Consider the following 26,485-nt stretch of genomic DNA (forward strand, 5'->3'; position numbering starts at 1 on the left):
GCAATCTCTCCACTTGAGTGGCCGGCAACCTTCTTGGGCGTCACGCCCCAAGAGCGCAGCTCGTCAACCAGGGCAATCTGCAAAACAGTACAGATGGGCTGGCTGATCATGGGCGCCTTGAGACGTGATTCTTGCTTTGACCTCGTCAATTCTTCGACAGGATCCCAGTCGCAGCCCATGGACTTGAGAAGGGCCGCAGACCGCGTAACGGAATCCTTAAAGACCGGGTGGGACTTGAGCATCTCGACGCCCATGCCGGCCCACTGCGCTCCCTGGCCTGTGAAGACGAATCCGATCCTCGGCTTGCTGTCCGGGGTCCTCGTAGTCTTGTCGCCAGCCGTGGTCGAAAGCTTGTGATGGAGCTCAGCAGCATTTTCAGCCGAACAACTCCATCTCCAAGTCAACCCCGATCTCGCGACAGAGAGGGTGTGTGCCAGCTTGGCGAGATACTCTGGACTCGAAGCAGCGGGGCCAAGGGTGTCCATGTGCTCGACCAACTTATCGCCGATGCGTTTGAACCCAGCTTGATCGTGACTGCTGAAGACAAAAAGTCTCTTCTTGTTGTTTGCAGTCTCGTGGGCGACACCGTTGGCGGGCAGCAGTGACTTCCACTGGTCCGAGTTGAAAGACTCCAACACCACGTGGCCGTTTGTGCCGCCCATGCCAAAGCCACTGACACTCATCCGCTTGGTCTTGCAGACAGGCCAAGGTGTCAGCTTTGTCGGTACGGCCATATTCCATTCATCGAATGGAATTGCGGGGTTGGGCTTGTTGAAGTAGATATTTGGGGGTATCATTCCGTTCTCCATGGCCAGGACGCCCTTGATAATTCCCGCTACACCAGCGGCAGCTTCCAAGTGACCGATCTAGGAGCTTGCGTTAGTCTTCCAACGGTGCAGCGACCAGAAACTTTGAAATCCTTACATTTGGCTTAAGACTTCCCATCCAGAGCTTTCGTGACTTCGTCGCACCTGATCCGATGGTTCTCGAGATGGCTCCCGCTTCCAGGGGATCTCCAGCCTTTGTGCCTGTGCCCTACAAGACAATCGTACTGTCAACATGGCTATCTCTTAAGTCCAATTGTTTGAGTTTGGTGGTAATGACTTACATGAGCCTCTACATACTGAGTCGCAGGATAATCCAGTCCGTTAGATTCGTAGACATATTTGATGAGCGCCGCCTGTGCCTCACCAGACGGCAGCGTCACACCTTGTGTCCATCCGTCCGAGTTGGCGCCCGTAGCCCGGATGACGGCACGGATAGGATCTCCATCGGCAAGCGCCTTGTCCAGCCGTTTGAGGATGAGGGCGCCAGCACCTTCACCGCGACCATAGCCACCAGCATCTGCATCAAACGACCGAGAGTGGCCCTCGGGGTTGAGGAACGTCAAGTTGGCAAGCTGAATGTTACCGTCGGGGGTGAGCGTCAGACCGACACCACCCGCGATGGCCATTTCCGACTCTCCGGAGTGGAGACTTTGGCAAGCCAAATGCGTGGCCACCAGACTTGAGGAGCACGCCGTCTGGATGGTAGCGCTGGGGCCATGGATGTCGAGAAAGTGCGAGATACGATTCGAGACCATCTCCTCGCAGTTTCCGAGGATGTAATACTTGGGCCAATTTGCGAAATCCCTCGTGACCATGTCTCTATAGTCGCTCGTCGAGGAGCCGATGTAACACGCAGTCTGCGAGCCCGCGACCCTTGGCAGGGGCATGCCGGCGTTCTCGAGCGCCTCATAAGCGACTTCCATCATGATACGCTGCTTCGGATCGAGAGCCATGGCTTCGGCTGCTGTGATGTTGAAGAAGGATGCGTCCCACAGATAGGGATCCTCCTTCAGGAAGTGCCCTCCTTTCGTGGCCAAAGTATTGACGCGATCTTTGCTGTTGGGGTGGTGAAAGGCGTCCGAGTTCCATCGATCCGTATTAGGGGAGTAGGCGTCTTGACTTGAGTTAGAAGAGGTTTTCAATACTCAGTCCTAAAATGACCAGTTTCTTACCTCTTCCATTTCTCAAGAGATCCCAGAACTTGGACGGCGATGTCGCATCACCTGGGAAGCGACATCCCATTCCCACGATCGCAATCGGGATGCGCTCATCTTTGCGGGCTGTAACCATGTTGAGTGATATGTCGTGGAGATTTTGCCTGTTGTTGAAAACTAGTCTATAGCGCTCGCGCCTTGTATTGGGTATTATCTATGAGAGTGGGCGTGTCTAACGTGTTCTAGGCAAAGTGAAAGGCGAGCCAGGTCTTCGATGATGATCATGGGGAGTGCCAGTTCAACTCCATATAGATGCGTGTAGTGTTGGTACACAATCTAGCAATAGCAACGTCTTTCCTAAAGTCAGCATAAGCGGTGTTCTCTGAATCGGCGCTTCCAGCCTTGCACGGAGGCGCGGACGGCTACCAGTTGTTTCGGCACTTTTGCCGTGCGGAGTGGATACGGGGTGGTAGGTCCGGCGATGGACCGTGTTTGATTTCGCCGGTGAACACCGGCGGCCTGGATCGAATATCTCATCGAATACCCATGTCTGGGCTGGGATCACCCGTAAAGTTACTGAGTGTGCAGCGGAAAATGCTGTTCTGTAGTAGTGGAAGAGCGTGTTCGGAGGGAGTAAGTTCAAACTGCCCATCTCGGAGCTGGCGTTTCGTCTATTCAACTCCGAAAGAGCCGGGATCATCCTCTTCGACTGTGCTAAGTCTCCTGTTCCGATTCGCCGAAGCATCCAAAGTCAAAGTCGCTTTCTGCCCAATAAAACTACACGATGAAGTCTCCGAACAGGTGAACTTTTAAAACTGCGATTGGATTGTACTCCGACCTTGAACATCGTCTTCAAATGGCATACCACATCCCTGCATTCACGAGGGCCGGAGACGGTGTCTTTCTGCATTAGAACTGGCTTCCTCAAGGTGCCATCGGCCCTGTCTCACAATGACGGGACCACTGTAGCGATATCCCAGGGAAACTTTGTGGTTCGTGTCTGTCAACCTAGCTTCTTCCCGGCACATGTTTTAACCTCAGCTCAGCGTTCGTAATCCATGAACTGCGATCCTAGCCTCCGACGAGGGTGCCACTATACTAAAGTCACCAAGCAAACAAAGGTATGAACGAAGCATTCTGTTCCTTTATCTCCTGATATACTATGCTCATCGGCTCCTCAGCACTAACGTCCTTGTCTCATCACTAACTTCACCGAATCTCTCACGCCACCCTCCTACATAAGTCGCAATGGCGATTGGCACCACCCCAAAGTCGGTCATCGTTACTGGCGGCGCCAGCGGCATCGGCCTCACCATAGTACGCCACTTTGCCTCGCAAGGCGGCAAGGTCGCCATCTTCGATGTCAACGCAGCTTCTGGCAAGTCCATTGCGTCTGACGTTGCTTCAGAGTATCCTCAATCTACGGTGACCTTCCACCAATGCGATGTTTCTTCGTGGAACGAACAGGCTCAGGCATTCTCGAATGTCTACGATGCATTTGGCAGGATAGATATTGTCTTTGCAAATGCTGGTATAGCCGAAGGGATGTCGAACGCCCTTGCAACTATCCACCCCGATGCTCCCCAAGAGCCGAACCTAAAGGTTGTAGCCGTGGATTTGAATGGTGTCATCTATTGTGAGTGAATCCCAGTTTGGATTTCACTGCTAGTTTCTTCCAGTTTGTGCATGACTTCGAAGCTAACGTCGCCTTTCGTAGCTGTTAAGCTTGCCATTCACTACATCAACAAGAACGAAATATCCGGAGGCTCTCGTGGCTCCATCATCTGCACTGCGTCAGATGCCGCTCTTTATCCGTTCCCAGTCGGACCGATGTACGCAGCTGCAAAGGCTGGCGTGATTGGTCTCGTACGGTCGACAGCTCCCATACTTGAAGATCTCAAGATTCAAATCAATACGATGGCACCAGCGGCTTTAGGTAAGAGACTCAACAAATCTCAAGGGACAATGTCATCATCAGATCACTAATGCGACGTCAGTCACAAATATCATCCCCGATCCAGAAACGTACAAACACATGGTAGTTACGCCAATGTCTACCCTGATCAAGGGCGTATCACAGATTACAGGTGATACAAGTCTCAACGGCAAAGTCATAGAGATTCACGACGCAGAACCGACCATACGCGATGAGCCTTATCAATTCGTGTCTGATGGAACTCGACACAACCAAGAGAAAGCGTGGGAGATGTTCAAATTCTTCAAGGCTTCGACGGGAGGTCTTCATGCTCCTTAGATGTGCCACGTTAGAAGCGTTTGCCGTTGAAATACCAAGTTTCCAGTGCACAAAGTAAACGTGCCCAGGGCTTCAGCCGCGCGCATTCCCAAAGACTTTGACTCATTCACATCGTGAGATTGACTCCAGTCCTGAATGATGTGACGTCAAATCAGAAAATATTTACTACCGCTTACGGAAAATCACACCATGTATCAACCCCACTGCAACCAACCTTCGGATGGCGGGCTCAGGTTTGTTACTTCGTATTCAATACGCGTAAACTCCAACATCTCAAGTCGTGGGCGTATCGTACGCAAAAAACTGGCGAGTGCCACCCTAACTGTGGAGGAGTTTCCCCCGCCTCCAAGCTACTCCACGTCTAGTTCTCGGAAGGACTCTGGCTATCTCCCTACCCTGACCCCGCGCTTCACCATGGCTTGACTTCCCCGTGGGGAGATCGCAGTGTTGGCAACCAATTGGAAGGGTATTCTGCCACACTATCCAGATGTACGGATCTTCTTCCTACCTTGTATTCGACTCCGCAATCCTGCCGACATGCCGCCGGTCCAAGTCAGTTGTGATTTACCAGCACGTTGAAAGACTACCTGAGGACTCTCGGCTGGCAGGAAGAAGCCATGCCACTACGAACAAACATCTGTACCAATGGCGTGAATCTGGTGGCTTTTCACAGTTCGGCTCTATAACGGGGTCAATCGGAACTAGTCTAGGTTGAAGACCGCCGACTGTGAAGTCAAGTCCGCATTCATCATAGTTGCTATAAAGGCATCCTCCTGGCTCCTTAGCCATAGGGCTCAGAACCATCTGGTAAGATCTCTCAAATGTAGAGGAACAGTCATCATGAGGATCCAGGCAATCACCCTCCAGCGGATGTCGATTCTGGCTTTGTAGGTTATTCTCATTGCGTTATCATCGGCCAAAAGCCTTGATCCATTGCTGACATTCACGCGGAAGCTGTCTTGTCCAGGTCGCTGCTCAAGCTGAGTACCAATGGCCATCCTACAGACCTCTAGAGTATGCCACTCCCGTCTCCGCGGCGGTGGAAGCGCCCACACATGCCCGCCCCTACTCAGAGTTATCTACCCTACTTGACCCACGATCTACCACAACTTGGGATGCTCCTGGTGTGACTCCGACAGATCAAGGCGTGAAGTTTGGCAATGCCGCCCTATCTTCCCTTTGGGCCCCCATTCCCGTCCTCTCACCACCATTCACCACAACCGTCTCACCAACCCCGATCCCCAGCACTGAACTCATCAAGCCGCCCCCTCTACCCCTCCAACCAGCACCAGACACAACACTCAATGGGACCCTCAAGTTCCCAAAGACCTTCCAATGGGGATTCGCCGGCGCAGCCCTACAAATCGAAGGCGCCATTAAGAATGAAGGCCGCGGCCCCAGTATCTGGGAGAGTCGCTCCAGAGGAAACTATTCCTCCTCTGGCCGGGCTGGCGCCGGCCCGCCCGACATCGCAGCAATGAACTACTACCTCTACAAACAAGACATCGCCCGGCTTGCCGCCGTTGGAGTGCAGTCCTACAGCTTCAGTATCTCCTGGTCCCGTATCGTCCCCTTTGGTGTCCGCGGATCTCCCATCAACAAGGAGGGTATCGATCACTACAACGACGTCATTGGCACCGTCCTCGCGTATGGTATGAAACCCGTTGTGACACTGCATCACTTTGATACCCCGGCCTACTTCCAGTCAAACACCTCCTTCTTGTCCTTTGACCACCCAGAATTCGTTGATGGCTTCGTATATTATGCACAGACGGTACTCGCGCACTACTCGGATCGCGTAGGCACATGGTACACCTTCAACGAGCCGACTATCGAGGCGGCCATCACTGGTGCATGGCAGCCCAGTCGTTTCGTACTTGAGGCCCACGCCAAGATTGTGCGGTGGTACCGGGACGTCATTCATGGCGATGCCCTCTGGAGCATGAAGTTTGACCTTAGTGGAACCGGGTTCGCGCTGCCCTTGAACCCGAGCAACGCATCGGATGTCGTAGCCGCAATCAGGCGTAACGAGTTCACCATTGGGTACTTTGCACGGCCGTTGTTCCTGGGCGAGAACGTGCCGCAGTCTATGGTTGATACCGTTGGTGACAGGGTTCCTTCGTATACATCCGAGGAGCTTGAACTGTTCAATGGGACTGCCGACTTCTTTGCGTTTGATATCTACACTGCTTCATATCACTCGGAACCTGAAGGTGGCTATGAAGCATGTGCAGCTGATTCGAAGCATCCATTGTACCCAGAGTGCACCGTTACTTCCACCTCACGAGGAGGATGGGAGGCAAACTTCCATGGTAATGTTGACAGGCCTGCGGTAAGTCATTAAATCTCAGAATCCAGCAGAACACAACTGACTCGACGTCAATAGGTGCCAGCGGAGCATGTCCGGGCGATTCTCGGATTTCTGTATGCCACCTACCCGACCAAAGGCGGCATCACCATCGCAGAGTTCGGCCTCCCGGCTTTCAAGGCGTCCGACATGTCTGTACACCATATCCGGAGTGATCTAGCGCAGTCCGAATTCTACGTCCCCTTCTTGAATGAGGTTCTGAAGGCAATCAATATCGATGGAGTCCACGTCAAGGGGCTGTATGGCTGGTCATATCTCGATAATTGGCAATGGGGTCAGTACGATGACAAGTACGGCGTGCAAGGATATAACCAGACCACCCAGGAGCGGTTTTACAAACGGGCAATCTTTGATTACGCTGGTTTTGTACAGGAACACAAGGCATCTTGAAGCCCTCTAGTCACAAGGAATCTCTGCTTCTCAAGCGCGCTTGTAATATATCTATTTTCTTCGGGAATCAAACCCGCAGTTATGTGTTTATGCAAGGTACTTCAAGATGAAAGGCACAGTCCCAACAACATCCCAATCCTCCTCCTTGCTCGCATCCCCAAAGATCCTCAGCGCGCGTGCAATGAATGCATAGCTTCCCTCGGGCACAACAGTCCGATCGGCCAAGAAGCCGCCAAAGTTCCACGTGTACCCGAACCTATGCGCATACGCAACAGGCGACTGCGGCAGCGCGCCGAGGGTCGGGTACCCGAGCACATCAGTGACCTTAAGCGTAGAGTTGCCGCTTCTTCCGAGGGCAACAAGCTCGACGTGCAGATCGGTAGTGCCGACGGTCGGGGTCACGACCATCTTGGGGTAGATGGCACTGCCTGTAGACCCGGGGCGCGGGATGGTGAAGGTCCGGTTCGCGGCGACGGGAATGAGGAAGTGGTTGTCCGTGGAGGAGAGGTAGACACCGTTCAGGCCGAGGCCGGGGACCAGGATGGGGGTGTCGCGCATACTTCCGCCGACGCCAAGGTATGGCACGGACAAGGTCTCGCCGTTGCTTCCTTCGAGGGTGATGTAGCCGCTGTACACGGGCAAGAGCGTGGCATTGAGGCCGGAGGGAGGTACGGCGGTGAACTTGACGTCAGCGCTGCCGCCGGCGGGGACGGTCAGGGAGTCAGTCTCGAAGTTGATTGTCGCCCACTCGTCGACGGTCGGGGGCGGGGCACGGGCGACGTTGAGCTGGGCTTCGCCGGGGGTGAAGGTGTATACGGTTACGGACTTGGCGTGGCCGAGCTTGTAGGTGACCTCTTCGGCGGCGGTGTTCTTCACGCTGAAGGTGTGCTCGCCGACAAAGTGGTCTGTATCGTTGAAGGAGATGCCTGTCGAGCCGAGAATCGTAGTGGCGTGCGCAGCGTCCCAAGCCTGTACGAGGCCGGCGCCCTGCTGCGGCACAGGAGCGAGGATGTCATCGTAGGCAACGGTGCCATCGTTCCAGGCCTTCGGCTGAGCAGTGGCAGCGATGACGGAGCGGAGCGTCTCCTGATCGAGGGTACCGCGGACCTGGCCGACGAGAGCGTAGACGGCGGCGACGAAGGGAGTAGACATAGAGGTGCCAGGGTTGACCATGTACTCGCCCTGGTCCCAGGTCCAGGTGGAGAGAATGCCTCCACCGGGAGCGGTGAACTGGGGTTTCACATCGAGTTCCCAAGTTGGGCCATAACTGGAGAAGGGGCTGGTGTAGCCGGCGGTCGGGCCATTTGTGATGGGCTCGGCGAAGAGGCCGGAGGTGTTGGGCGGTCCGATAGTGATGGTGACATTTTCGGCATGGGCTTTCCACTCCTGGGCCTGACGGGGCATGACCATACCGATACCAAGGATGCCCTCGGTGTAGACGTACGGAGGATAGAGCCTACTGACCTCCCATTAGCCATTTCTCTCCTTATGAAGAGGACCTCACCGTGAGGAATGGTAGACTTACGACTCGCTAGCAGGATAGAAGAGGATGTATTTGGCGCCTCTGGTGAGGAGGTTCGCAGCCTGGACATCGGATTGACATCCTGCGTCCATAGAGATCAAGGGAATAGAATCAGTCAAGTCGATATCTGCCGGGATCGGGTTGCAGGCCGTGATGTTCGCACCCGGAATCCACAGACGGAGAGTCACATTCGCAGTGGTGACGGGGGTGCTGTCAGCCCACCCAAAGGCAAACTCGCCTGTCTCGTTAACGAACGTGCCGCGCTTCATGAGGTTAGGCAAAATGGTGTTGTCAACAGACCCGATGCCAGCAACAGCCTTTCCCGATGCCGGTGAGGCCACAGCCCAGACACCCAAGTTACCAGAGTTACCAGCCGCAACGACGACGGGAATACCAGCCTCAGCAATGCGCGAGACGGCGACACCAGCAGCATCGCTTGCCCAACCCGAATCGTCGCCCGCAGAGCACGAGATGACGTCGCTCCCGTCCTCGTAGGCACGGTAGAAAGCAGATACCAGGATCTCGCTCGTCGTGTACCCAGCGCAACCGCTGACCTTATACGCGCCGAGCGTGACATCTGGCGCAGCACCCGTGAAGCCAAGCTCGTTCTCCTGCGCCATAATGATACCCGCGACGTGCGTACCGTGGCCTTGGCAGGTGTCGAGAGGATCCGCGTCAGGAGTAGGCGCGTCGGAGCTCTCGTAGTAGTTATCCCCCGTAAAGTCCCAGCCGTACGCGACGTGGCAGCCCTCGCCGAAGCAGCCTCCAAGAGCGGGATGTCTATAGTCCACGCCCGTGTCGACGATGGCGACCTTGATGCCCTTGCCCGTGAACCCAGCCTCGCGAAGCTTGTCAACCTGCGTCATGACGTGGGTGCTGTAGGTATCCTTGGCGGCCTCATCGCGTCTGTCCTTGAGCGATCGCAGGAGTGCGGCGCCGGAGGCGGTCCCGTTGCGGCCGATGGATGTACCCACGGGCTTGGGCATCTTGATCTTGCGGACCGGCCAGACGCTCTTGACGCTGAGCTTGTCTGCGATCTTGGCGGTTGTGATATCGGGCTCGCCGGCGTCGTCGACGCTGAAAGAGGCGCCGTTGAAGAGGCCGAACTTGAGGTCCAGACGGGGCTTCACGGCAAGGCCGTCGGAACGCAGCTCATCGTAGAGCGCTGAAGGGTCCTGTTCGCCGTTGAGCTCGACGATGTAGGCGCCTTGGACGAAGGCATCTTCGTTGACCGCGGGTGCAGCAGCAGCATCATCAGCTGCAACAACAACATGCGATGCAGAGGCCAGAAGCCCTAGCAGGAGGGAGGCGTTGGAGAAGAACCTCATGGTGATGGCGGTGGGCGCTGGAAATGAAACGAATGACCGGCGGTAACGACGGAATCTCCATCAACAGACGCGAGTAGGCACATCATGAGCGTATATATAACAATCCTCTACAAGTGTCTTTCTTTCCGTGTCGATGCGTGGAGTTAGGTCTGGGATTGCGATTGTGCGAGCCTGCAAGTGACGGGCTACGGATCGTGAGTGAACACGAGAAATTGGGACCTTCCCGAATGGGTAGCGAAATTTCCGGCCCATTGGGGTTCGTGGAGATCTTTGCCTGAGCTTGCTTTGACAATTGAGTTGCTTGATAGTTGCCAAGCCGGCAAAGATATCCTCGCTTTCGCGTCTTGTCTGCTTTTCAAATTGTCATAATCGGTCGAGAAGTATGGATCTAGATGGAATCCAGTGACGCTAGACCAGCCTTGGGATTCATAAAGAGATTCAGAGTTGAAAAGGGATATCGACAAGTCGACAACAGCAATCGCAACTCTGTACCATCACCGCCATACCACCCTCGGCCGACAGCCGAACTCAAGGTCGTGGGGCCGCAGGTCGTATTCGAAGATCACAGTGGGCCGGGCGCACGACGCTACAGTCTTGGAGCACGTCACAGCAACAAAGTGAGCAGACGAGCTTAAATTAATCTTCATCCTGGACGCTGTTGATGTGCTCTGATATCCGTATCTCTCAATGCCCAAAATCCCCGCCGTAGCCGACGAAGCCGGGGGCCGTTGTTCGTTTTAGCTGCCGGGTGTGGCACTTTTAACCTCACCCGCGTCCATAAGCTTAATCTACCTTAAGTTTTGGTGGACTTTATTTAGCCTTAGGTGGCCCGGAGTTTGGCAAGGGTGCGGCGTCCTGCGTACCTTGAAGATAGCGTGATAGAGGAGTGCATCGACTGTCAGCCACCTACAGCACAGAATCTCGTATTCCAATCTGCAATGATATTGAACGCTCCCGACGCTTCTCAAAGAGGCAAGTTGTAGAGTCTGAACAGCTCATGTGGACGGTTCAATTGGTGGGGTTGTTGAAGAGAGTACAGCGGCAGTCAACAGTTACTTTTGGATTTGGGGAAGCCGTGGAATCCGTGGAACCCCAACTCCAAATAACGCGTTCAGAGGCCAATTGATGGCAACAGAGTCCAAATCCCCAACTGGCGCAAAAGAGCGACGACTTTCGCCCTTCGAAGCTCACCAAAGCAAAAGAATATAGCACAACCTGGTTTCGATCCAGGGACCTCTGGGTTATGAGCCCAGCGCTCTACCCCTGAGCTATTGTGCTTGACGAATTTTGGGGATGGGTGGTGAATCCACATCCAGTTGCGCGACTTTTCTCGACCAAGTTGCACCATCGTGAGGTTTCGACGCGTCTTCTACCAGCTACGTCGCGGTCGTTACCACCGATGAGAGCTTCAAGGACAAGTCTAGGCCGCCATTCACTCAGGTTTTTCAGTCGGCTGGCTTTGATATCGTGTCTATATTTACGAAACCTTACAAGGCCCAGCAAGCGCAACATTGCAATGAGTGATAACAGATGCTCTAAAGAACGCGTAAAAGTCAATATCAACCGATGGGAACTCGTGAATCTAGAAACTCAAGAAACCCTCCTCGTTTGAACCTTGCCTTCCTTTGCCAAACTAATCTTCAGAAATCATACATCTTCAATCCCTTTGCACAGGATGCAACTTCACCCACAGCGGCGCCTTCTTCCAGACCATGAACACCTTCTGCGTTCCAATCCAGTCCCCTTCAGTAGCATTCTCAATATCGAACTGCCACACCAACCTCGCCATGATGATCTTGATCTCGGCATAAGCCAAATTCCTGCCAATACAGTTACGCGGCCCAACCTGGAACGGCTGCGACGCATCACGCTGGTCTCCAGCAAACAGCCGCACATCTACATCCTCATCGCCTGCCCCCTTCTCGTTATCACCATCCTTCGTAGTCATCCATCGTTCAGGTATGAACTCCTCCGGCAGCGTCCAGTTCATGGGGCTGTGGGAGGCTGCGTAGATGGGGATGCTAACGGCCGTGCCCTCGGGCAAGAAAACGCCGTCAACGGTCGCGCCGCCGGCGGGCACGATGCGGTGGTGCGGTTGCGGGGAAGGTGGGTAGACGCGGAGAGCTTCTTCAATGCAGGCGAGGAGGTACTTGCAGTTGTTGACGCCCGTGAAGGCGATTTCGTCTGGGTGAGAGAAGGTTGAGCGAACTTCAGTTGTGAGTTTGGCGAGAACGCGAGGGTTCTGGGTGAGGAGGTATGTGAGGCCTAGGTGATGTTGTCAGTCGTGAGAGGCCTTTCCTTCCGTGAAGTGCTTCACGCAGTCCCCCTTAGGAGTGGCTTGGCTGCGGTGACTAGAAACATGTCAACTAACCTGCTAGCAAAGTCGCCGTGGTCTCACTCCCCGCGGCGATAAGGATCTGCGAGTTCCCTTCGAGCTGTTTATACGACATCTTTCCCACGTTGTACGCCGAAATCAACTTCTCCATGAAATCAGGGACGGTTGCTTCCGTCTTGAGCCGGTGCTGGACCTTCTCCTGAAAAGTTTCAATCCAGACATTAGCATAGTTCACGAGGCAGAACCACTCAATCTACACCGAGGAGCTGCATTCAGTGGTAAACCTACACTCTGAAGTTCATTCAGCGTCTTCACGTCCTGAGAAATGGTTTTCGGCATCGTCAACAGCATCGCGGGAAGCTGGACCAACTTGGGCAGACGGGAGATGGCCTGGTGGAAGGCCATGAACTTCGCCAGGGCGAAGAAGATCTGGACCCAAGTGTGAAGGGTCGACGTTGTCAAGCAGTCGAACGACTCGCCAAAGGCTATGAAGAAACAGTGTCAGAGAGGGAGCTAGAGTTAATGACGTACGGAAGATGGGATGGCAAACGTACTGAGGAATCCGATGAAGTCGAAGGTGAGAAACTGCAAGACATGATCAGCATCACACTCCCTCTCCTGCCGCGCTCGCTGTCAAACCGCCGATGTCAACGAAACTTACATTATACCACTCCACAACATCAACAGGCCGTCCACCCTCCCCCACCTCTCCAAGCTTCGCAAATAAGACATCAACGAACCCCTTCAACACCCCCTCCTGCTCCCTCATAGCCTTCTCCGAGAAGCCATGCGCAAACAACCTGCGAATATACGAATGATACTCTCGGTCCGCGTTGATAATCACTGCATCACCCTTGAGCGCAGAATGGTACTTGCCATCTTTACTGAACTCAAGCTGACCGGGCGCCTTGTGCCCGTAGATCTCCTTCCACTGCGGCGCCTTGATGTACGACAGGGAATCCGGGGATGTGCGCACAACGGGGCCGTACTTGTTGTGTAGCTCGAGTAGGTCGTAGGGGGTGCGGCCTTTCAGGTAGGAGAGGGCTGTCCACCATGGTGTTGCGGCTGCGAGGCGGGGGCCTGGGAAGGAGGAGAGGGGATGGAAGTAGATGTTGTAGATGGCGAGGATTGTGTAGTAGAGGATAGTCTTGTGAGTGATTAACTATGTTTCCGTACAGTATCTCAAGCCAATCTGACACTCACTATGATGATAGCACACGGGATGAGCAACAGCCCATGATAAATTGTCACAGATTCGAAAGCGATAGACATTATTGTAGGTTGTTTTCGAATGCAGAAGAAAAGACGTTCAAAAATCCAACGCAAGTCAATAGAGACCGTGAGAATGAGGAAAAAGAGCAAAAAAGAAACCGCAGATTCTGAAAGCGCATGCTCCAGATATACTCATGTCTTTTGAAGCATAAGTAGTCCACCAGATCACGGACGAAGAAGAAGCCGTCCAGAGTTACACGACAGGCGGCAGAGCTACCACAGCAGCAAGTTATGCAGAATTGTGCAGACCATTGGGACGCACAAGTCATGCACTTCGATATTGGACCAATAATAGCGCTACAATCCATCAATCTTGGCGAGATATGCACAACGCTCGCTTTATGTACCGGGAACTTGCATCGTTTCACCCTCCCGCAATGTGGGGTCGGGCTTCTTAAAGAACCCGAAGGCTCTGGCGATGATTCCCCGGATATCACGACTTGGGGTCTCTCAAGCCTATCAATTGAGCTATCAAACGCCATGTAACACTCGAATACGCGGAAACGACAGCTCCAATCTCTGACAACTTAAGTAGAGTGTAGTCAGAACCTTCAAGGTTCAATGTCTACGGAGTTTAGTCCACGACTCTTGTCCCTAAAGCCGATTCAGTGGTCAATCCAGACAAGATAAACTCGCGCCTTGTCAGGTTGCGGCTATTGATATCGAGTTGAACACCACCATTCCACTCAACCTCTTCCATCAGGTTCAAAACAGTACTGGGGCAGTATACTTGCGCATAACGTGAGACCAAAGACATATGCTTTTACATCTCAACCCGCCGCCGATGTTTTGTTCCCCCACAGTCTGATTCGCCACCACCAAATCCTACTTCTCAACCACTGATTCTCGACAACGAGCGAGTTACTACCAACCTTTACCATTTTACAAACCTCTACACTTAAACTTCTCCATCCTCATTAACTAAGATCGCGCACCAAATCCTTGAATTCAAAATCTTACCCAAATAATCAGAGCATAGTACTAACCAAACTTCAACTTCACCATCTCCTCCTCCACATCCCCAAAAAATGAGGTACGCCAAGCCCTCAAGCGCCGCCCCCAAATCCATCCCTCCCCCTCTTCCCGTCCGTTCCTCCCGCCGCTCCGCGAAAGCACCAAGAAAAGCGCGGCGAGGCGGCGCATCTCCCGCAATTAATCATACCTTCGGATACGGATGCTTACTCGCTTCATCGCCAAGACACCAGTGACGCCCTCTCCCGAATCGCCGCAACGCCCAGGGGCCCTGTGGCTTGTCGACGTCACTGCATCTTGGTATTGACGTCGAGCGAAAGTACATGCACGATCTTGCGCGGTCCGGCTGGGAGAACAATTGATGAAGTCGTGAACCTTTGTACATACTGGGAGAGAACAATGGAATTATCACAGTGTTCGTGAGTTTTGCATGAGATGCAGAGCGCTAGATGTCGCGCCAGTCGCCCAATAGCTACTGATAAAAAAAATAAAAAAATTGCAGATATGACACGCATTACACTTGATGCGAATGTTCACATACAGTTGACGGAAACAATTGACCATTTCACCCATAATATTAACACTATATGTAACCGCAAGATTCCTTGCATCTGCTCCGGCCTTCGCCGCATCGCTATACTCTCTCGCGTCGCTCACATAGCTTGGCTATATGCAAGCGGCAACCGCAACAAGCACCCCTCGTAAATGGGTATCCTAAATCATCGCAGTCCACCGACCGCACACATCCCATCATATTCCGCGCATTAAACGAATAACAAAAACACATCAAGCCCTCGTGGCAAATACTGCTCACACTTAGGCGACGTTGCTCTTGGCCCGGCGAATTTCCTTGCCCTTGTCGGACCACGGGAGGTGGAAAACAGGAACCTGGAAGAAGGAGTTGCTGTAGGGAAATTTCAATATTAGCAAACTGAATCCACATCGCGCGCATTGTGCAACACTATAGCGTGGCGGAGAGGAGAGGGGTGAACAGCGACGATGACGGCAAAGTCTAGCGTAGACCTGAACTGATCGCCGGTCGAGCGGAAAGGTGGGTGGATAGAGTGCACAAAAAACTCACCTGTCGTCCTGAAGACCAGCCAAAGCGCAATACCACGCCAAAAACGCAGCAAGCATACCAAAAGTACCTCCGCAAATCTGCAGGTTGCGCGACGCGGTCAACGCACCGTTGTTGGCGGCATAGTTCTCGCAGGCGAGGAAGAGGAAGGCCAGGTCGAGGGTGAAGAAGAGGGAGAAGAAGACCACGGTCGAGCGCAGGGTGCAGAGGAGCAGCAGCGTCGTGAAGATGAACCAGCCCGTCAGGAAGAAACCGACAGCCGAGTAATGGTCAGAGTAGTTGGCGGCATAGGGACCGTCCGCGGCGATGATGCCCCAGTTAGGGGTCAGAAGGATGCCGTATGCGATCCAGAAGCCGCCGTACGATGAGAGGGCAGTGGCACCAAAGGTGTTGCCGACGGCCATCTCCCTGTGAACAACCAACCGTCAGTCAGCATTGGCGCGGATGAAGGATGCAAAGTGATGACTGATTTGTGATGCTCGTATTACACAAGCTTCTCCACAGGTTCCCCTGGTCCTGGACGCAGGCAAGCATCCTATGGACCAAACTTCCCCGAGTCCCCCATGCTCGTGTGTCTAGCTAGAGGTCCACTCCGGCGCAAAGGAGCGCGTCCATGCTCCACATGAACGCACCGGAGCTTCCGCTTGCGGGGGACATCGTGGAGACGGTTGAGATGAGATGTTGGGGAAGTTTTGGGTACCCTGGCACGGAAAGAGGAAAAAAAGAAAACATGGGAAGGAAACAATCTGGACATACCACATGCCGGCGAGAAGCTGGACCAGACCTCCATATCCAAAGGCGAGGGGGACGGCAATGTTGGGCGCAGTCACGCCGCGAGCGTGGAGGTTGACGCAGGAAAGGACGAACGTCGTGAGGGCGAAGGCTGAGAGACCGAGTGGTGCCGGGTTGGCGAACTTTCTGTGTTCATAAGGCTTCCATACACCGGGTTGGAGCGAACCGCCGAATGCCTGCGCTTCTCCTTCAGTCATGTTCCGGTAGTCGGCAACGCGGGAGAAAGGCCCGGCTTGTCGTGAGTATGTGTTTTGGCCTACTTGAGCACCATTGGCACCATTGTAGTGGTCGGCACCAGAGGTATGCACATCCTTCTCCACGTCCTGTGGAGGGACGGCGTTGTGGTGAGCCTCGTGTGTGGCCATTGTGTGTAGTCTTCCGGGTGTAAGAGATAATAAGGCAAGTATGGAACCAAAGAGAAGAATGAGTATAGGGGGGTATCTTGTAGCAAGAGTAGGCAAACTCCACGGAAGACGGCACACAACTTTGATGAAGGAAGGTTTCTTTCGACTCTGGGGAATGGGTGGGGAGCAGTCTTTAAGTAATGGGGGAAGAACGGGGTTCGAGGCAAGAAACGATCAAGCCAGGACGAACGGAAGCCGGGGTCGAGGGTCAGCGCAAAATGCAGAATGCTGATGGGCCGGGTAGCTTCGTGAACGTGTGTGAACGTCTGGGGTATGTACAGATACGTGGGCCCCGACTGGCGCGGAGAACTGGAGATGGATGAGGAGTAGGAGGAGGAGGAGAAGCAGCTTGGAGGACAAGTGAGGAGAAGAGGCGTCGTCTGCAGGAGCAAGAGGGAGGGAGTGGGTCGAGTAAGATCGCGTAGTTGGTAGACTAAGAGGGTGTGAGAGCGAAAGGCGAGCCGTCTGCTTCCAAGGGCCGATCTTTAAAGCCCAGAGAAGAATGAACCGGGGGACGAAATGGGAATGGGGTGCAACGGAGGCTCCATAATAGATTCATTATTTTAATATTTTAGGTTGCGATGTCGGGTGGTGGTGGAGTGACCACTGACACGGCGTCGGAGCCCGCCATTGGAAGGGAAGATCTGCTGGAAATGACATGGAAGAAAAATCCGCAATGGCGCGAATAAAACCCTTCTCTCGTCTTCCCCAGAGGCCAGACGGGCCGAAAAGGAAGGGTCTGCTGGTAAAGGGGTTTCCATCGCCATATACCTCGAAGCCAGCATGCCAGCTCAAAGACGACATGCCCAGATCGTATGGAGACGGCCAGCCCTCGAACTGGCGCAGTAGTGAGCTTGCAGCCCCTGTGAGAAAAAGCAGCTCCTCGATTCATCCCCATCAACAGTTCGGCAAGTCTTTGCTTACATCCCGGCCATCCGGTCAGTAATGCAAGTAGCGGGGGAACAAATCTTTGGTTGTTGAAAGCAACTTGGTCTTGCCCAGCCCTGGTAGACTTGGTATCCAATGATGGGGAGGAAAGGCCGATTTGAGAGAAGAGTCTCGCCATCTCAAACTCTGAGACATCTTGGAACGGTCATCCTTTCGCCCATCCCCGCGGGTTTGAGCCACTGTCGAATTCCACTGATCGGAAAACCTAGGTAGGTGCGGCAGATTATGACAATTGAGAATACCTAGCAAGAAAACATGCGACGACCAAAGGAGCAATGGACGTGGATAGCTTTCTGCTAGGACCACTTGAGAAATCAGTCCACGAGCTGATGTCATTCCCACCTTTTCCGTCACCAGAAAGCTTCTCCAATTTTTTTTAGGCGTGGCTGCTCTGGTCGCCGTCTGCAACTAGCAAGTAGCGGGGTGAGTGATGGAAGGCAAATCATTATTGCATAGGCGGCCTAGGCTTGCCGTCGTCGAAAACGATCCCCTAGCACCTAGCCTCTGACGTTTGTCAAAGAAGACAGTGACTGAAATGCCATTTGGTCGTCGTTCCGTTCATATCGTCCCCAGAGACGTTGGAGGGTTCTGACTGCGGAATGCAAACTCTCGTTTCTAGATGGCGCTGCTCGTTCCCTTCACCATGCTGTCCAGCAGCCCAACGCCGACGCAGACACGATGCGTGGGATTGCGGATACATCGCTGAGCAACAGCAGCAGCAAAGGCGACCGGCCAAGACCAGATTGAGCCCCAAAATGCAGGGAGGGCGTGGCGATAACACCTGATGTAACTATCACTGCAGCGGAAATAAGAGGTGCGTCTCCCGTCTGAACGTTTTCGGACTGGCGTCGTGCTCTGCCCTGACGCCCGGCCTTCCATGAATTCCGTCCAGATCATTCCCTCTTCGCGGTCGCGCTCTCATTGGGCGATACAGCAGGACGGCTAAAAAGGTCTCTTTGAGTTGTAACTTGTAGCGGCACATCGATATTACCGTGTGTCATGAATATGGTTGAACCAGAAGGCCTAGCGGATCAAGGGTAGCACTTCGGCGGTGCTTGATGAAAAAGTCATTCTTGCAACAGGGGACCGGCCAAATTACCGCCACGGCTCTTCCCCGTCTTGGCTACGGATCGTGGGCGGGCATAATCTGCCGGCAGTCGGTATGATATTAGTACTGGCCCGGTTGGCGATGCTGCTGCTGCTGCTGCTGCTGCTGCTGCTAGGCTTCTTGAGAGCGTCCAGGAGAGGAGGTTTGACTTTCACCAAAAGACTCTTCGGGACCGATCAACTATAGTGATCTTGTCAATGACGAATTTCGTCGAGATTGGGGGTTTCCACGCCCCCAGTTTGTAGTCTGTACGGTGGGAACATAGCACCACTGTTTCGGTCCTGCATCGCATCGCGCGTTTCAACCAACCCAGCTCTTTGGGCGAGATCTTTCTGCCTCTTGCCGGTCTTTGTCGCAATACATCTGTCATCTGGTCACATCCTGCCGGTCACTGTCCAAATCAACCGTGCCCTAAAGATGGGTGTTGCGGGGAATCTGGGGGTGGACTGGCAATATCCCAGCCTATTCGAGACACCCCAAGCCCCGTTGACTCCGGCTTCAGATGTTGACGCGGATACAAGGCCGGCGGGAAGGTTCTCTAAGGTGTGTGTCGAGCGCCATTGCATTTCCTCTCTTTCTGTGTGGGAAACACTTTGAGGATGGTTTGAGAGCTCTTCTGTACCGCAATTCAGTCTACTCAGGTTCTGAGCCATCGTCCGTATGCTGAAAGCCTGCAAAGTCGAGCCAAGTTGATCTAAAGCGTCATCATGACCGTGCTGTATTGGAGTAGCCAGGTTGATCAACCCCAACAATGACCTCCATCAGAAGCGCGCAATCGACGACCACATGGCGCTGAGCTGCGGGGAAAGCTTGGGCGATTGTTGCACACCCTTTGCCGTGGACTCGATCGCCAAAAGGCCAAGTCCCATTGCTTCCGTGTATGTATGCACATACCGAGTCGAAATACACACCTTCTAGTGCGAATGGTCCGATGATGGCACCAGGCGCTGGACGAACCACGACATGTGTTCGGGCTCCCGCTGTAGTCTTCGGGGTCCTCCCTGTCCTGGACAATCAGCATGCGTGTTGGCGTGCAATTGCCTTTTCCCCAGATCTGGTGGCTTCTAGCCTATTTCCCCAGACTGCGCCGGCATTGTACGTAGCTCGACGCCTCCTAGGAATTTGGAAGCAAGCCACGACGTGGGAGTTCTTGTCTCCATGCACTCTTCTTACGTCCCTTCGTCCGGAACGTGGGCAGCCCCAGTTGATTTTTGACTTACAAGCGTCTGTCCAGCCTAGTACCTGTAACTTTGTACCTTGATCATGCCGGATGATGATTCAAAGTAGCTATTCTAGACAGACCTCGAAAGTTTGGATCGCTCTGAGGGCAAAAGTAAATTCTGGGTATCGGACGTACCTACTGAATATCTTCGCTCCGAACCGGCGCCGACAAAGCAGAGCAAAGACATGGCAAGATGCCATAGTGGAAGTCATCTGTTCTGACGAATGCCGCGCCTGTCCGTGCCCTGTCATGCAACCCTTGACGTGGGATGTCTGCGGTCTCTTCTCGCAGCGGTGACAGTGACACCACACTAGGGCGCTCATCACTGCCTTTTTCTACTGCCGACTCCGTGGGATCATCAGTCCACTAACAAAATGTCACCTGAACAGATACCCATTGGCTCTCAACTCCCTGGCCAGCTGCAAATCGCTCTTCCCTGCGTTGAGCCAGCTGGCATTTCAAAGACGGCATTGGAGCATACCGAGCCGTGCGAGCGACTTTGCTCTGGGGTTGTGTGGTGATAGCAGCAACTAGCAGTTGTTAGTGAACGACGGACTGGGGAAATCGAGGAGATCCCGAATAGTCAGCGGGAAGGAAGTCGACAGACGCCACGAATACGACCATTGCAGTGGCGGAATAGTTTACAGCGCTCGTAGATTCCAAATGTCTGACGGACGGCGTAGTCGAACATTGCAGCGTGAATGAAGTACCTATGCACTTAGACCTTTGTTGCCTGGGAAGTCTGTCAAAAGCTCGCGCAAAGGTCCCATGCCTGCTTCTTCGACCGCCCCCATCCCACGGCCTGGACGAACGGCTCAGCCAGGCGGCCTACAATGACAAACTGGCGAGAAATCGTATACCGTCGTCTTTGTCCAGTCTCTGGCCAGCACCTTGGTCCGAGCAAGCCGCCGTTCAACGGTAGCCGCGGATCGATTTTCGATGCCCAGCCCCTTGGTCCGTAATGCCAATGTTTGAGGCTCGAGCGAAAGCCGAATGGATCAGGAGACGACAGACACACCAACCTATTCGAACTGCCAAGAAGGCAAGATGCCAACGACGGTCACTCATTCTGTCTTTCGCAACCCCCTTTTCTCATGGCCAAGGCCGCTCTCGCAGCGTTTCCGTCTAGGGCTTGTGCTGGAAATACCGCAAAGACGCCCCCGAAAAGGTCCATGGTGCGATGCCAAGAACCATAGGGCTCCGTCAGCACGTTGTTCAGGACCCTGTCCCATAGCAGCCGCCTGCGGCGTGGCGTTCCAGGGCCGCGCTGTTGCACGAAGCCTAGGCTGCCCAGTGGCAGGGGAGACCGAAGGCTGCTAAGCAACTTCCATTTCTCCGAGACGCTGCCTCCTTGGGAAACAATCGTTCCACTTCGACGCGGCGTTGAGAGGTGGATTCCCAACCTTTTCGCTGCTGTTGAGGTGCAGCCCCCGTGCACTGGCCTGGCAGAAAGGAATGATTTTACGTCAAGCCTGGAGCCGAGCCGAGAAAGAATGGGATCGCAGACCGGAGTTTAAGGTCGGGCCTCCTTTTCCGTCCGTCGGCACGTTCGAATGCAGGTTGTGAAAATGCCTGGGGTGATGTGAAGCCAAAGAAGCTAAGACAATCTGTCAGAGGTCTCATCCTCGATAGGCACTCACTGCATTTCCCAAAGCTAGATGCGTTCTGGGATCCTAGCCTTCAAACTTCAAAGTTCAAACAGTTGCATTTAGCCGTTATTGCCTGCATGCCTAGGAGCGGAAGCCGATGCCAAGAAGGGAGGCGCAAACGATCACCACCGGATAACTCGGCAGCACCCAAAGTTCAGGCTACCCATGCATGCCCGTGGCATCTCGACGACCAGTGTTGATTGTTTGGCAGGGTGGTTGGAAGGGAATTGATAAGATTCCTTTTGGGGTTGCTGACGGCGCGGATGCAACCCTCACGTCTCCAATTGACTCCCCGGCGAGGCGTCCGCCGTTTCTTCGTGTAGCTAAAGTAAACCAGATGCAATTTAGCACTCTGGCGCAGGTCGAATGACAGGCGGCTCAGAATGATAATGTGAGGGGCGTCGTGTTGATTTGGCACCGAGGCATTTCGGTCGACAGCCAGCCAGGAGGTCGGCCGCATTTGCTGCGCTTCATGGTAGTATCGCTTGCAATAGAATATTTGGTGACAGGCTTGCAGGCAGCCCCCAGGACGCGCCAGATGATAGACGGGAAAATTGAAAAAGGTCATTGCTTCGCAGTCAATTTCACCGAACGAGGCCCACCAGGCGCGTCCCAACCAACAAGGCATCCTGGTGTCATCTTCCATGCATTTTGAGTGAATTCGACAGCCCTCCCACACGAGTCTGACAAGGAAGGTTTTCCTATAGCAGAGCCAGCCACTGCCATAGTATGCGCATATTTGCGAAGCAAAATGTTATCACGAACTCCATCGCCGTACTCAAAAAACGTAGTTGATCGATATTGCTTGTACGTCAAGGACAGGATTCGAACCTGCGCGACCGAAGCCACTGCCTAAGCTGACATCAGAAGACCTGATAGCAGGGCAGCCCATTAACCACTCTGGCACCTTGACTGTTGTTGGATGCTGGTTCGTCGCGCTGGAGGGACCATGTTGTGCAGCGACACCTGGTGGAGACTGGCTAGCTCTCTTAAACATGACAGGGGCATGCATCCTGCACAGCTGGGGGCCACAAAGCAGCTCTGCTTCTCGCCGCTGCTTCACGCAAGTCATTGAAGAGGAAGTCTGACCATGAAGAATGGTTGCTACAGTTTGTGACTCTACTGTAGCAGTCAGACCGCGACATTGACCGGATAAAGTGGACGGCGATTGTACTGGTTGCAACACCGTCGCGGCGATTCGATGTCAACTCTCATCATGGCTGTCTCCAGTGTAAGGAAGGCCGCGTCAAATCAAGACTCTGCAGGTTGATGAAAAGTGCGCTGAAAGGTCTCCAGCTAACAATTTACCTAGTGTGACGAAGATAAGCCAGTGTGTCGCCGCTGCCGAAAGAGGGGACGTGTATGCGTCTATCGACATTGACTGAAGTCGCAAGACACATTCTCGAATCTTTCGCTGCAGCAAGGCCGCCCTGATGAGAATAGAGCAGTCGGAATTGGTGACCTTCGGGATATATTTCTACCACATACACCAACTCCGAACTGGCCGGGCTCGGACCCGGCAGCCGACTTTCTGCTCGGCCATTACTTCGGTCATTTGGCGGTGTTCCTTGTAAGCTCGCCGAGCCAATTCGGGGTTCTGTCAGTGTATCAGCAAGTGATCGGGCAATATAGGATGGCACAATAATTCGCGTATCAAACTGTTCTTGTCTTTCCTGCAACACACCTTGCAAACGTGGAACATATGACAGGCTCCAATCCGAGACCCAGAATGCCCATATCGAAACGTGTGATGACCGGTCTTCGTCATAGGGCGCTGGCTTTGAAATCGTTTCGTCCGGCACTCGTAGGGCATTTGACGCGTTCGACTTGCGAAGCAGCGCTGATGGCTGCGGGGCTTCTAGTTGCGTCCTCTTTTCGCCGTTCCATTGGCAGATCCGTCCATAGATACTCAGGACCACTTGGATCAAGTGATTCATCGCTCGACTGTCCCAAGGTGCTGTCACGCTTTTCCGTCTGGGTCCCGAAGATCTCGATGACGGAGCGCACCAGGCATCATGGTACATCCGGCAGTCGATCGTAGTGATGTTGATGAGTGAGTTACTGTGGCTAGATGCGGAAGATTTGTTTATGAGAACTATCAGTGACATCGACAACCTCGGACATCGTGAAGCCTCAAGAAGAGCAGTTCTAGAGGATGCGAGCGTCAAGTTGCTGAAATCACCGCTGAGGGTGGACGCGGCCACCAGGGAAGACCATCATGTTGCCTGCATGTGGCTAGGAGTAATCAGCACTTCCTACATCAACCTACTGCTATGGATTCATTGGCACTTGCTTTGGCTGCACACTGGACTGTGTGTCTCCTCGATGTTCATCCCTAGCAGGCGTGGTGGATTTGTGTATGCGATTATTGGTGCAGTAGAGGAACATCACTTGCACTGTGTCAAGTGGTCTCCGAGTCTCTTTGAGCGTCATCAAGACATGATATGACATGGATGTCTGATCGCAAGGCTGTCGTGACGTTGGACGATGGACGTTGAATGATGAACGTTGGACGTTGGCAGGGGATATGGAAGACGGGGAGAAACAGTCACGTGGCACTCAGGCGGTCCTGCAGTTTTGAACATTTGAGATTCTTGTTCCATAAGGTACCTAAGGTACCTAAGGTACTGATACAAGAAGCGGCACCTTCCCTAGGCAGTTTAAAAGTCACAAGAGAAGGAAAGAGAGAGGGGAAATGGAAAGAGCTGTGCTTACCGACCTTCACCGAAGGACACCCCGCCCATCCAGGTATCCCGACCTGTCTCACCGAGGCCCACCTCAAAGTCACCGAATCTGGCCACCTTCTCTCCCGACGACATCGTACGACTCAGAATCGTCTGACATGTCACCAATTACCCACAGTACTCCGAAGACATGGCTGGCAGGCATCACTATATAGCCGCAATCTCACTCACGAGGCGGCCGGTACTTTTCTTCCATTGAACCTGCAATGTTCATCCGTCCGATCCGCCGCTACTTCATTGCTCTCGTCTTTGGCATATTCGCAGCCATCCTGGGCATGCTATACCACCGTCCCATCACCAACGCATTGAACCTACTCTCACACACCGCACGATTTTCATCATCGGGCCATATGGCGCAGTCAGCCCGCAGACCAGTCATCGTCGTCGGCTCCGGCCTCGCCGGTCTATCCGCAGCACAGGAGGCGCTCAAGGCCGGTGCATCGGTCCGGATGCTCGACCGCGCCCCGAAGCCCGGCGGCAACAGCATCAAGGCGTCATCCGGCATCAACGGTGCTGGCACCCGGTTTCAAAAAGCCGCCGGTGTAGACAAGGATGACCTCTTTTACGACGACACCGTCCGTTCTGGCGGCAAGCGATTCGCCCAGGGTGAGGGTGTGGTTCAGCGTCCGAAGCTCGTCCAGCTCTTGACCGAGAGCTCTGCGGATGCTGTCACCTGGCTTGCCGATGAGATTGGTGTTGATCTGAGCGTTGTTGCCCCTCTCGGCGGCCACTCCCTTGCTCGAACCCACCGAGGGGCTGGCAAGACCCCGCCAGGAGCAGCTATTGTGACGACCCTGCTCAAGAAGCTCGGGGAGAATCCCGAGTTCCAACTTACAAATTCTGCCGAGGTCACATCGCTCAGTGTCACCGATGGCGTTGTGAATGGTGTGCAATACGTACAAGACGGCAAGCAGCACGACCTGGATGGTGCCGTAGTGTTTGCTGTCGGTGGATTTGCCGGTGACGCTAACGGACTTCTCGCCAAGTACCGCCCGGACCTGGCAGGCATTCCATCGACGAATGATGCACGGCCGGCTTCTCATGGTATCTTGGAAGCAGTGGGCGCAGAGTTTGTCGACATGGACAGCGTACAGGTACACCCGACAGGGTTCGTCAACCCCAAAGACCCCGAGGTCAAATATAAGATCCTTGCTGCCGAGATGCTCCGCGGAGAGGGCGGCATCCTGCTGTCAGATAAGGGCCAGAGATTTGTGAACGAGATGGAAACGAGGGAACACGTCAGTAAAGCCATTATGAGCCTTCCACCAAAAGAAGACGGCGACGTCAAGCAGTGGGACATCACCTTGCTCATGGACCCCGGTGCGATTGAGGTCTCTGAGGGTCATTTGGGTTTCTACCTGTGGAAAGGTCTGATGGAGAAGAAGAAGGTCAAGGACTTGAGTCCAGCTATCATCGCCGCGGTAGACGAGTACGCCGCGACTGTTGCTTTGGGCACCGATTCGGCCTTTGGAAGACGGACATTTGGCCGATGGAGGCTTCCGGCTGGAGAAGCCAACCGCGAAGAGGAAGTATGCGTTGGCCGCGTCACGCCCATCACTCATTTCACAATGGGAGGCGCATCTTTCAACGAAAATGCCCAAGTGCTGAGAAAGGACAAGACAGCTGTCCATGGCCTGTGGGCCGCTGGAGAAATCACTGGCGGCATCCATGGCGACAACCGCCTGGGAGGCTCATCGTTGCTTGAATGCGTGGTCTACGGAAGAATAGCAGGACAACAGGCCGCCAAGGCCGCGACAAGTTCATGATTTTTATAGCCTTCCCCTAATGAGGTATGAGTATAGCCACGGGAGAATCAATCACTAAATGCCTCTAAATTCATCTACTTCAACACATGCAAGTGGTCCTTCGTTGATTAGCACCTCATTCACAAAGCACTAGAAGGGTGGGCTAGGTAAGCGCATTGGTTGTCTAATGGAGGTGTAGGCAAGTCACAGATGGTTTCTTGAAGAAGATGGTCTGTACAGATTCAAAGTGAAATCTAATCTACATGATAGAATGTCATAGGCCGGGCCCTTCCCGAGAACCCAAAGCCGTGTCGTCGTTACGTCCGCCACATCCCCAACACTACCGGGTCAGTCTGTATGGCTTTACGCCAGA

General features: G+C 53.8%; 7 protein-coding genes across 7 annotated transcripts; 3 read left to right on the top strand and 4 right to left on the bottom strand.

Annotated features, from left to right (window-relative positions):
• Positions 1–3,229: 3,229 nt before the first annotated feature.
• HER10_EVM0007464 (beta-glucosidase A) lies at positions 3,230–4,235 on the top strand (the record flags this gene model as incomplete). The annotated part of the gene is made up of 3 exons (XM_035477019.1): positions 3,230–3,617; positions 3,699–3,917; positions 4,003–4,235. The coding sequence occupies 3 exons, from the start codon at positions 3,230–3,232 to the stop codon at positions 4,233–4,235; spliced, it is 840 nt and encodes a 279-aa protein (XP_035337368.1).
• Positions 4,236–5,105: 870 nt separating this feature from the next.
• On the top strand, positions 5,106–6,993 carry HER10_EVM0011500 (beta-glucosidase A; the record flags this gene model as incomplete). The annotated part of the gene is made up of 3 exons (XM_035480932.1): positions 5,106–5,122; positions 5,190–6,567; positions 6,622–6,993. The coding sequence occupies 3 exons, from the start codon at positions 5,106–5,108 to the stop codon at positions 6,991–6,993; spliced, it is 1,767 nt and encodes a 588-aa protein (XP_035337714.1).
• Positions 6,994–7,080: 87 nt separating this feature from the next.
• HER10_EVM0006418 (subtilisin Carlsberg) lies at positions 7,081–9,843 on the bottom strand (the record flags this gene model as incomplete). The annotated part of the gene is made up of 2 exons (XM_035476002.1): positions 7,081–8,452; positions 8,519–9,843. The coding sequence occupies 2 exons, from the start codon at positions 9,841–9,843 to the stop codon at positions 7,081–7,083; spliced, it is 2,697 nt and encodes an 898-aa protein (XP_035337287.1).
• A 1,468-nt stretch (positions 9,844–11,311) lies between these two features.
• HER10_EVM0008880 (averantin oxidoreductase) lies at positions 11,312–13,607 on the bottom strand. Its single transcript, XM_035478388.1, has 6 exons — positions 13,382–13,607; positions 12,840–13,325; positions 12,733–12,763; positions 12,467–12,663; positions 12,215–12,377; positions 11,312–12,108 (listed from the first exon to the last, which is right to left on the bottom strand). The coding sequence occupies exons 1-6, from the start codon at positions 13,448–13,450 to the stop codon at positions 11,501–11,503; spliced, it is 1,554 nt and encodes a 517-aa protein (XP_035337486.1). The 5' UTR covers positions 13,451–13,607; the 3' UTR covers positions 11,312–11,500.
• A 1,631-nt stretch (positions 13,608–15,238) lies between these two features.
• On the bottom strand, positions 15,239–16,933 carry HER10_EVM0003065 (GPR1/FUN34/yaaH family protein; the record flags this gene model as incomplete). Its single annotated transcript, XM_035472751.1, has 4 exons — positions 16,553–16,933; positions 16,257–16,468; positions 15,504–15,908; positions 15,239–15,326 (listed from the first exon to the last, which is right to left on the bottom strand). Exons 1-4 carry the CDS (start codon positions 16,655–16,657, stop codon positions 15,239–15,241), a joined length of 810 nt encoding a protein of 269 aa, XP_035337020.1. The 5' UTR covers positions 16,658–16,933.
• Positions 16,934–19,126: 2,193 nt separating this feature from the next.
• On the bottom strand, positions 19,127–23,731 carry HER10_EVM0011972 (uncharacterized protein; the record flags this gene model as incomplete). The annotated part of the gene is made up of 11 exons (XM_035481378.1): positions 19,127–19,423; positions 19,509–19,758; positions 20,114–20,340; positions 20,456–20,529; positions 20,807–20,951; positions 21,122–21,324; positions 21,378–21,416; positions 21,900–22,091; positions 22,226–22,454; positions 22,496–22,589; positions 22,932–23,731. 11 exons carry the CDS (start codon positions 23,729–23,731, stop codon positions 19,127–19,129), a joined length of 2,550 nt encoding a protein of 849 aa, XP_035337754.1.
• An 842-nt stretch (positions 23,732–24,573) lies between these two features.
• On the top strand, positions 24,574–26,133 carry HER10_EVM0002582 (flavocytochrome c; the record flags this gene model as incomplete). Its single annotated transcript, XM_035472288.1, has 1 exon — positions 24,574–26,133. The coding sequence occupies one exon, from the start codon at positions 24,574–24,576 to the stop codon at positions 26,131–26,133; it is 1,560 nt and encodes a 519-aa protein (XP_035336984.1).
• Positions 26,134–26,485: the final 352 nt, after the last annotated feature.

The sequence above is a fragment of the Colletotrichum scovillei genome (genome assembly GCF_011075155.1).
Source record: "Colletotrichum scovillei strain TJNH1 chromosome Unknown Contig00002, whole genome shotgun sequence".
NCBI lineage: Eukaryota > Fungi > Ascomycota > Sordariomycetes > Glomerellales > Glomerellaceae > Colletotrichum > Colletotrichum scovillei.

What these genes read in the sequence shown, in the direction of transcription:
- HER10_EVM0008880 (XM_035478388.1), bottom strand. Translation starts at nt 13,450, where the DNA reads ATGTCTATCGCTTTCGAATCTGTGACAATTTATCATGGGCTGTTGCTC. An exon ending in ATGTTGTGGAGTGGTATAAT is followed by an intron (nt 12,764 to 12,839) that starts GTAAGTTTCGTT and finishes CATGTCTTGCAG; the next exon opens with TTTCTCACCTTCGACTTCAT. An exon ending in CGCTGAATGAACTTCAGAGT is followed by an intron (nt 12,378 to 12,466) that starts GTAGGTTTACCA and finishes GAAACTTTTCAG; the next exon opens with GAGAAGGTCCAGCACCGGCT.